General features: G+C 32.6%; 1 protein-coding gene across 2 annotated transcripts in view; it reads left to right on the plus strand.

Moving 5' to 3' along the window:
- The window catches only part of LOC108724413 (uncharacterized membrane protein C20F10.07), a 70,396-nt gene extending 59,013 nt beyond the window's left edge, over window positions 1–11,383 (plus strand). Inside the window, exons 4-8 of one of the 2 annotated variants that reach the window (XM_018450777.1) lie at window positions 28–195; window positions 5,845–5,992; window positions 7,313–7,827; window positions 8,510–8,777; window positions 9,372–11,383. In XM_018450777.1, coding sequence (XP_018306279.1) covers window positions 28–195; window positions 5,845–5,992; window positions 7,313–7,827; window positions 8,510–8,777; window positions 9,372–9,482 — 1,210 coding nt within the window. In that variant the 3' untranslated portion in view covers window positions 9,483–11,383. The remainder of the gene's footprint in view (window positions 1–27; window positions 196–5,844; window positions 5,993–7,312; window positions 7,828–8,509; window positions 8,778–9,371) is intronic. The other variant, XM_018450786.1, reaches the window with a different exon arrangement.

The following is an 11,383-nucleotide window of genomic DNA, read 5'->3' on the forward strand; positions in this document are numbered from 1 at the left end:
AAATCCTATCTTCCATCTTGTTCACAGGTCTGCGGGGTCCATAGGCGCGCGATCGGCACCCAGCACGCCCTTACAAACCACTCCCGAAGCCGGGGGCCAACAATCGATCAGCGGGTCTCAACTCACCGTGGCCGGCGCCAGCCATCCTCAGCCTCCGAGGAGCCCTAGTCACGCGGCCTTGAAATGTAATGACAGGTGAGGTTCCGCTCTGTCGTAAAGCTCGCTCGACGCCGCTGCGCTTGCTGCAACGCGGATTTATAACCTGATGCGTTTCTTGCACGAAACGAAGTGATACCTCCGGCGTTTCAATATATTTCTGTGAAGTAACATATTGTTTTAAGATTGGCGCGTGCATAAATGTTATATATTATACACTTTCCTATAAACAAATCGGAAACTATAATAAATAGGGAGAAACTAAGTCGAAATAAATATTTATTTTACTTAAGTAAAAGGATTGTAGATACAACACATATAAATCATGTGACATAGTTAATACGTTAATAAAATGCTTTATCCCTTTTTGAATTATAATAATTAAAATATTATAATACTTGCAAATAAATAAAATATTGAAATCAATATATACTTATCTATTTCAATATTTAATTTATTTAAAAAGAGAGACAACTTACGTTTTATAATTATTGTACGTAGCAGGAAATTGAGCAATATTCTGCTGATGATATTCTATTGTTAAGAACGATAAATAATTTTCTATACGAATTTTGAATTAATGTTATTGATATGGTTTTTAATATTATTGTCAACTTTGCTTCCGCAAGTCAAATTTGCGCGTAAAATAGTGTGCGTTATCGATTCTTGGAAATTATCACCAAGCAAAAAAAAATGATAATGTCACATCTGTACATGAATTGCAGAAGAGTGCAGGAAGGGAGAGAGGAAGAGAGAGAGAAAGAGAGAGAGAGAGAGAGATTATAATGAAAAGTAAGAGACGTGTTATATGCTTTCGTGATAAGACCGTATAATTAACTTGTTTGTTTGTGTACTGGGAAATACGTTTCTCGAGATAACTGCCACATCATAATAATCGAATGCCGCTGATAACTACATTTATTTATGGCATTCAAATATTATTATGATACACTTGCCGTGATAATATTAGCGAAGTCAGACCACTCTTTTGTCGGTGTAACTTAAACAGAAGACTCATAAAGGAAATAATTTTAGAAATGCATGCAGTTAACGTTTTTTTTTTTATTATCATCAAGAAGTATAACTTGTTTTTCTAATCTGGAATGCATTGAAGTGAATTATTCTGTTATAAAGTAAATAATTTATTAAGGAGCATACATGATCAAGAGCTTATGATTGTAAAAAGTTCTTTTTTCTCACAAATGTGTAAGAAGTATCTTCGTTAGATTAGATTAGAATAAGATACTTAGATTAGAGTACTAAGGTATTTACGCTGCAGAAAAAATAGGAGGAATGGAGATAATCCGTTCGCAATTACTCTGTTATATGCCTTTATGTTATATTAGTATGTTATATTGTGTTATGATTTCAGTAATATATACGGCAAAAATACAAAGATTTCACAAATTTTAATATAAAAATAAATATTTTTCGAATATTATATTCTCTCTCTCTCTCTCTCTCTCTCTCTCTCTCTCTCTCTTTCTCTCCTAATATTTTTTTTATAATAGTTATAGATGGTATATACAAAGTTTTTTTTACTGATATAATTTATTTACTTTAAACATAGTAAATGATACTTGATAAATTAAGTTTTTGTTAGACGCGACGTATATCTATATCGGAGTTACTCTATGTATTAACTGCATAAATTAGATACATCTGTTTTTAATCATACGTTATTTCGTTTTGTTACATAATACATTTTGTTTTTTTAATGAAATGTTTATTAAATGCAGCTTGCAAATTGCTCCTTTTTAATGCACGAGAGACGAAAATCTGGTTTTTCAGGTCTTGTATTATATTATCTATTAAAATCGATGAAATACATCGATTTTAATAGATAATACAAGACCTGAAAAACCAGATTTTCGTCTCTCGTGCATTAAAAAGGAGCAATTTGCAAGCAGAGCATCGATATAGGTCGACATTATCATCGCATGTTTAACGCTAAATACCGCGGAGTTAGACAGCACTTGTAGCGTTAAATCATGTCGAGAATAGAATTGTGTTTTGAAACAGTTCAATCGTATGGGAATGTTTTGCGGTCATTTTCTTACAATAGCCGCTCCATGCATGCTGTGTAAACGGTTATTACAGTACAAAGCATGACGTCGCGCGTATTATCTGGGAAAAATTGTCTTTTGTGACTAAACCGTCTTGGTACAAAGTGTAAGTATTTCGTTGTTCGCTCTTGATAATATTTTTGCAAGTCTTCTTAAATAAAATTAAAAGAATTTCTTTTTGCGAAAAATATAATAACATTTCTCCCGTAGTTTTTTGTAGAAAATTCTTTTATAAAATGAAAATTTTTTTTAAAAACAATAAATAAAGGGCAAAATAAGAGTCAAACCCATTATAAATATAGTTTGAAATTAGTAAACATAATTAGAGAAAATAAATTAAGTTAAAATCAGTTTGAATTTAATTATAAAACATTTAATTAAATAAATTAAATAACAATCAAATAACAAAAACTCTAAATCACTCACAGATACTCAAATTACAAGTTTCGGCTACAAGATTGAGCCCTCTTCAGATACAATTCTTCATGAAAATCGATGTACAATGTTAAAATCAAAACACGCAAAAACGCATATTAAATTACTGTTCGGAGTAAAAATTTACAAAAAAAAATTTTTTTTGTAAAATTCCTACTCCTCTCACTCTAATAAAATTTGTTATATAAACATGACAATTTTTTTCCTATTAAAAGAGTAATATATACAATTTCTTTCAGTGTTTACAAATCCGGTTCAACTAATTTGAAACTTTTTAATTATAAAGAGATTCACGCATCTACTTTTTCTAGCTATTTTAATTCTGGTGAAAGAAATAAGTATTACAGATAAATATGTTTACGTTTTTATGCTAAGTTCTCATTAATATTCATTCTAATGCGCTACATAAAAATATATATTTGTTATCTACATTTATTGTATAGAAGTAATTACATCTCTCACAAAGAGAAGAATTACTGGAGGTCAATTCTGATAACTGTCATGATAAGGTTTGTTCGCGTCGCAAGCTCCAACATGTTTCAATATGTTCCTACCATAGCTCCTACTCACTCCAACGCGCTTGATAGAGTGAGTAGGAGCTACGGTAGGAGCATGTTGGAGCATGTTGGAGCTTGCGACGCGAACAAACCTATAGATTACAAACGTTCTGTGTACAATCGCATGCGGTATATATCACGAAAGATAATTCCAAAAAAAAGCATACAAGTGACATGAGGGAGACGTGCAATATGTCACGGATCTTATTGAACGGACAAAGATGTTGTAGTAACGGAAGAAAAAATTTTTCCGTTTCCTGCCGCTTGAATTGTGCACGTTTTTACGGAATTATATTCGCCAAATTGTGAAACTCGCGCTTGTATTTCTGCCGACCTTCCATTAGCTTTCGCGAATCTCACCATATTCGAAGTTCTATCTGCCATGTTTATCTCGTCGTTTATTATCATCGAATCCGCTTATTGCATCCGTCAGTTATCGTCATGTGACTTTTTTTTTGTTCGTTTCGGTTCCGGCGAGTCTCTTAATCGAGCGAGATGGCACAACGGCCGCTCCAGACAGTCTCCCACGTGTTATCATTGCCTCCGGCAGCGGATTGTTAAGCCACGGATCGTGAACCAGTTACGCATTACGCTACGCTTCGGACGGGTCATCTTCACGTGCGAAAATCGCACGATACGCGACGCGATCGGGAAGATGAATCGGTGATTCGGATTGAATCATTTGAATACTTTTGAATTTCTGAAAGCAGTATTCTAATGAACAAAATAAGAATCTTATTTTGCTATAATTAATTTTATTGTAAGAAAGAGAAAACTATTTAGTGGGTGTTGTTTATATTTTTTATATCTTTAAATATTCTCTGAACTCAAATACTTGAGTTCAAAAAGAATATGTGAATTCAGATAGACGTTACGAAGGTATAAATTTCTGTGAATTATTTATAATTTATTTTAAATAATTATTTTAACTAACAAATTTATTTAAATTGTTTTATTGATTAAATTGGCAAAAAAATGTGAAGAATTTTTAAAATTTTGAATCTACTTTTTAGCGAAAAATGTAGATTTTGATGCAGTAATTTAACTTGTGTATTTTCTTTATACATTTTCTTCAATGCTTGGAAGAAAAAATAATTTGAACAAAAAAAATAATCTTCGTTCGTCTAAAATAATTTAGATGAAATAATTTAAATAAAATAAATATTTTATCTAGCCAGCTTATGTTGAAATTTTCAAAGGTGAAGGCTTTCGCATTTTTCAACGATACGTGAGTTTTTTCATCGTTCAACACTGTGGTCCATTGTACGAACTGCAAACTGTGTCAATAAAAGAGCATACGCATGAGATTGTTTCAATTTGTAAAACGCGAAAAACGAAGTGCAATAAAAAATTTAACAATGGGGACGCGAGCGGAGATGTGTGGCAACGATTTGTGGAGTTTTTCCGTTATAAGAAAAAGAAACAGGGCAATCTCCGAACAAATTAACTCCAACATGTTAGCAGTGATTATTTTTATTTGCTCATTTATTTGTAATATAGTTTAAGATAAGATGTAGAAGAGTAATACAATATTACTCTTAAGCTTTAATAGAGGATAAGATATAATATAATGATAATCTTGTGATTTTGTTTCCTCGAACGAAGATCTAAATCGAAATTTTCCTTTATAATTTTATTTTTAATTCATAGTTTTAATTTATAATTCAAATTGTTAAATGTCTCGACAATTTTTAAGCGTCAAAGTAAATTGGAAATAAAGTTAATTACAGATTAGTTTAGAAACGAAGTGTCTTAAATCTCCGAAGTTTGTCACAATTAATTATCACATTTAATTATTGTTTAGTAAAGATTTTTAAATCTCAAACATTCTGCGTATTATACGAACGTAGTGGCGGTACACAAAAATGAGTGTTGTATAACACGTTAAACAGCATCATCGGTCCGGATGTGTTTCGATAATGTATGAAAAAGATAACCTTCATAACACACATAGCGTTACTGTCCTGACCTCTGAGAAGATTTTTCGGATACTCGATATCCTTTTCCGGAGACTTCAACTGAATGTTGTAGAAAACAATTTCTAGTTATACGAATGATATATTAAATTTTTAGATATGTAAGCAAAACACTAGTATATATTCTCTTTTTACCTAATAATATATCTTTGAGGGTGTAAGGCATTCTTAATATAACGACATTAAACGCAGTCAGTAGAAAGGGAAATGTTTTAACTGAATTTTTAGAGTCATGAAAATTTCACGCATGAAGAAGTTGATCTATATATACAATTTTATTTAATAATATGTAGGTATGTCAGAGAAATATGTCTGGATTTTTATTATTATTTTAAAAATTATGTTTGTAATTAAAATTATTGTTGCGTACGTAAATTTTATTTTTACTATTATGTTCTAATAATTATATTATTTTTTACAACTAGTATTATAGTAATTATTACAATATTCTTATTTAATTCTTAATGTAAATTTTATATCTCAACAATTATTTAGTATTAAAAAAAATACTTAATCTTTTTAGATACTTTCGATTTTGATCACACGATCGGACGACGTATTTTTCTTCAATATGTACTTAAAAGTTAAATACAATATCTAATATCTATCGGTAAAAATTCCCTTGTATATTTTTATTTATTTTTCTTTTTTCAGTCACCTTTCAAAGCCACTGAGTAGGAGTACTCCATCGATGGCAGCTGGCGGCGTGCAAACTCCAGCAAAGGTTAGCAGAGCCTCGTCGAGGTCGTCGCCGACTACCAGCAGCGCGAGACAGAAGAAGTTCCACAGGCACTTCAGTCAGGTACAGATACGTTTAAGTGGTACATAAATTTTCTTAAGGTTCACGATAGAGTACTATAATACGAGATAGTAGTACGAGAAGATCTAGAAGAAAACGCCCTGCAAATGTTGTTCTTTCCATCAGTAACACACACAACTTGTTTAACCCGGATCCATTATCATGTTGCGATACTTATTTAATCTTCATCCGGCGCAGATAGTGTTTTAACTTCTCCGGACGTAGGATATAAACGCATACGTCAATGCACGCCTCTACGTGTAGTATAAAAATACTTCCCCTCATCTGTTGGTGAACTTCATAGAGACAAAAGTCCCAGGTGTTTGATAAAAGGATAAATTATTAAATGCATAAATTATTAAAATATATTGGGATGTATTATATATTATATTTTATTCATTATATTAATTATTATATCAATAGCTTCGTTAATTATATTAATTATTATATCAGTAGCTTTGCGTTTATGTCGATTGACGTTATTGTCAAATACACAATAGCGTCACACACAAGTGAAATTATTAATGAATGCGAGCGCAATAGAGAGGTCTTTTTGATGTTTGACGTATATTTGATAAACAAGGATCGTGTGTCAAATTGAAACAGAGCGTCTTTAGAACGAAAATGTCGTACACTCTGTATCTATTAAGCAACAATAAGTATATAGTAACTTGAAACCAGCTGTCCCGAGTGTGACAAATGAAGGGCGTTCTTAAAAAGAAATTTGAATGCTAGAACTTCTCTGTAAGAAAATGAAATCTTGATTCGGACACTTACAATGAATGTGAAAAACGTTTCGGGTTATTCTAAAATCATATTTTTGAATGTTGAAAAAGTATGCCAGAATTTTTTAGATTTTTTAGAGTCCAAAAACACAATCGGGCACTAGTGGCCCGGTTGGACCAAAAAAAAATGAAAAAAAAACGTTGGACCACGAAGATTTAAATTTTACTATTTTACATTGCGTTTTCTGTAATAATACGATCAAGCTCGTTTTATCAGCTATAGGGAAAACAGTATCTAAAAATTAAACTAGATATAGGTCTGAAAATAATTTGTAAAAAATTCAAGCATGATGAGTAGGTAATACAAAAAATTTTGACATTTTAGCAGCTTAAACGTTCTACATAATTATTTTGATGGTCCAACAAAATTATTTTTTGTGTCTACTTAAATTTTTTAATTCACTTTAGTAATATCATTCTTTCCGAGTAATATTTTACAAAGATTCGCGCGAATGGACAAGGTAATAGGATCTTTTAGAAGAAAAACCATTTGCATTTCACCGCTTCAGTGAAAGGGCAGTACTGACCTAATCCGTAGTCTTCGAAATTTCGCTATCAGGTGGCTGAGGATGAGCGTGTATTGAATTACTACAGCTGCGCGCTAGTGGGCGACATTCTACTACAGGGTCATCTGTATATCACGCCCAACTACTTCGCATTCTACAGCAATGTGTTTGGCTACGTGACGAAGCTGCTGATACCGACGGTGTCGGTGTTGAAGATCAGCAAGGAGAAGACGGCGAAGATCATACCGAATGCGGTGGCAGTGGCTACTGAAGAGGAACGCCACGTCTTTTGCTCACTGCTTTCACGCGATTCTACCTACAAGCTGATGAAGCAGGTCTGGGACGCGGCGATGGAGCCGCAAACGACGGTAGACGAGTTGCCGGAGATTGACACCGACACGAAGCATCTCCCGCCAGACGACGTCGACGTCGACGACGATTCGAGTGTATCCGAGAGTGGTACTGATATCACGGCGCCGAACGTCTGCACCACCGATCCCGATGGTGCTCCTGAGACCCTCAATAAGCCGAATTTGGTACCCCCCAGGTAGTCTTCCTATTTCCGTATCCGTATAATAAAGGATGTATTACACATTTTCTAATAAATTTTTTTTAAATTATAGATTTTTCTATAATTAATATTTAAAAGTAATATAAAAAGTGTTTAGCAACGATTTAGAGTCTGGATAAAAAATTATTTCAATAAGAAGTAGACATGTTTTTAAAAAATAAAATATATAAGAAAATTTTCATTTTAACTATAAAATTGTATTGTTAAATATATTTTATATTATATTATAGTATAAATATTGATATTATTGATCATTTCATAAGTATATAACATTTATTTTTGTACGGAAAGTACAATTTCCAATTCTAATCACTTTTTACAGAGACTATATATATCCTTAAAGGAAGAAGCATATAAATAAAAAAATTGATTAGTTAATTATTAATTACCGTGAAATTATTTTTATGCGAATTAATTTTAGATGAATTAATTAAAAATTTAACAAAAATATATGAGACTAAATCATGTAATATGCGGGATATAAAATAAAATATAATTTTATTTGCTTTCTTAAAATCTTGAAAAATAACAAAAAAGATTTAGATAATCTTATCGAGTCTATTTCCACAATTAGTTGATAGTTTTACGAAATATGATACGTTGAATTTTGCAATTGTCGCTTATTTCACTTATTTTTATCTTTCGTCTTTTTTTTTAGATTGGAGACAGCAGTATTAACAAAGACACTGACACCGAGCAAATCCGACAGGCTGAGATCTTTGTTTACCAATGGATTGAAACCTGGCATGGTGATAACGATATTGGTAGCTCTCTTGGCAATTCTTTACGTATCGGCGGCTCTAATGATGATGCGTATTGACAGGCTGCACACCGCTTATTTAAACCATCCCCTCGTCTCACCGGAACGTTTTACGCAAGATCGGTTGTTGCACTATCTTAACACGAATCTAGATCAAATAGTGAAGGTAAATTACCTTACTTATTACTAATTACATCATAAATTTCACGTTGTACTATCTGGATAATGAAGTGCAAATTTAAATAATAACGTTATTATAATGAAGTTTTTAGCCTCAGAGAGTAAACAAATTATATTTTTTAACTTAATGTGTGCACATTAAATATATAATTACTAAAATAAATAAGATTTATTAAATTAAATTAAAGATAAGACTTTTACTTTAAAAAATAATTACAAATGTGTATGTGGTGATATTTGATTTCAATATTAAAAAAATTTTTAGTTCTAAATTAAATGATTATTAAATAAAATTAATTAAATTGATAAATAAAAAATGATTATTAAATTAAATTAATTAAATTGATAAATAAGATATTTTTTTATCATCTAATATAGATAAATTTATGAGTAATTTTTATTAAGTGTATAATCATGTATCGCGTCAGGTGTTTGAATTTTATCGCAATAATTGAAATCACAGATAATAAAAGTAGATCAGGTGTGTGATTGATGAAGACGTCTAATCGAAATATAAATCTAAGTAATTAACTGTGTCATGTTTACTTATTGTGATACGAGGGAATATATTTGTTTGTAGGTGCGGCAGAGCCTGCAGACGCTATCGCAGCAGTTTGTAACGATGAGCCGAGGTGGTAGCCAGACGGGATCGGCCGGTGGCGTGGTGGAACCGGAAGATGCGCCGAGTTAGCCCTCGACGATAGAATTCGATTTAATTCAGCCAAAAAACGACACGAGACCCCGTCGCCCCACTGGCGCACATAGCATTACCTCGTGAACGGCGACGCTGTCGCCTACCGTTGTCATTGTCTTCGTCGTTGCTGTGCTACTCGTCGACGATCGCGAGGATCGTTTCTATGCGTAGATCATCGCGCGATCGTCCCTCCGAATAGGAGTTATTGTCGTTTTAGTACCTAGACTTCCGTGGGAGTTTAGAGAGGCAGCTGTCTCGTAAAACGAGAGATCTCGGGCTCATCCCGAGCGCGTATCTTTCTCGAGCAAACTTTAAAGCGAACCTCGAGCGCCCGCGCGAGCCGTATTTGCAAATTATACGTTGTTTTAACGGAAACATACACATATGGATAAATATACCTCAGACACACATATATAAACAATATATGCATACAAAGAAAGCGAAGATACGAAGGTAAGTGAATGGCGAGCGAAAGGGTTTTTGCTTTCTTTTTTCTTTTTGAGCTAGTCACGCGTGTACCTAAGCCCTGGGGTACGACAAAAGAAATAGAATGAACAAAAAATGGTATATGTATATATACATATAGTATATATCTACAGTTATATACATATAAAGTATCTATACATACAGATATAGATTAACAACGCATATTTCGCGCGATTACTTGTTCGTTAATTATGTATTTCGAGCTAGTCGGGCACTACTCTATCACAGCTGATATATATATATATATAATCAATATTAATAACAATGTATTAACAAAATTAACACTATTATATAACATCACAATTGGATAATCTTGATGTAGCGCGTAATACACGCGCGATAATACTTCATGAATGAAGTATTTACCGAAATATAATAGAATTCGCTTTCCTTATTCGCCATTAGCTCTTTCAGTACCTGCCTTAAACCTGCATTTAATAATGATATAAAAATTTAATAAAATTATTCTACGATGCGTCCCATGTTAATTCCCGCCACGTTCTCGATGTCACATGAGTCTCGAGACATATAGAGTTTAATTTTCTCCGCTGTCACTAAACAAAATTGCGATGAAATGTTATATTAATGGAGACAATTCGTGGCGTTCTATGTTGAGCAAAAATACAGATCTGAACGTTGAAGAAACACGATTTCTTTAAAGTTTAACGGCCGGATTCTTAAAAGAATATATTGAGAAGTTTTCTCTGTTATTGCAAAATGGGTTTTTCAATTAGTAAAGTTTTCAATTTCTATAACTTTGCTAATTGAAGAAAAATGTGACTTTGTAGTTATTTGCTGATAATTTTAATGTGACATTTAAATGATTCTTGATGTCTTTACAGACTGTAGCATAAACTAAACTATACTAAACTATATTACAAGTAGAAAAGGGGTTTTTGACAAATTTAAATGAGAGTTGAAAAGAATGAGGACTCTTGCCTAAATATTAATGTTTGCATATTTGTATCCCGCGACGAACGTAAGAGAGTATTTACTTAATGACAGTTAAAGTTAAGCGAAATATACTGATGAACGCCGGCTGTAAAATTGCATTGAATTAATACGTGAAAGGTGCTAATGTCCCTATATTTAGTTTGGTACTGAAAGGGTTAAATTGCGCAGCTCGGATGGACCCGGAGATATAAGAGAAATGAAGAAAGAAAGAAAGAAAGAGAAAGAGAGAGGAAGAGAGAGAAAGAGAATCGAATTCTCTTGTGCGTAACTATTCCTACTATATGATTGATTCTGGAAGTAAACGACGGCATATATCTTCTGGATTCGATCACGCGAATCGTTTGTATCGAAAGTGACTCTATTTTGAAAGTTTGTCAAAATTTTGAGAATCTTGAAACATATAAGGGCATCGATTTGTTGTGTCTTACTTAACTCATTTATGCTTAATTGACTTGCTT

This window comes from Mycetomoellerius zeteki, unplaced genomic scaffold, assembly GCF_001594055.1.
Source record: "Mycetomoellerius zeteki isolate Tzet28-1 unplaced genomic scaffold, Tzet1.0 scaffold106, whole genome shotgun sequence".
NCBI classification, from domain to species: Eukaryota; Metazoa; Arthropoda; class Insecta; order Hymenoptera; family Formicidae; genus Mycetomoellerius; species Mycetomoellerius zeteki.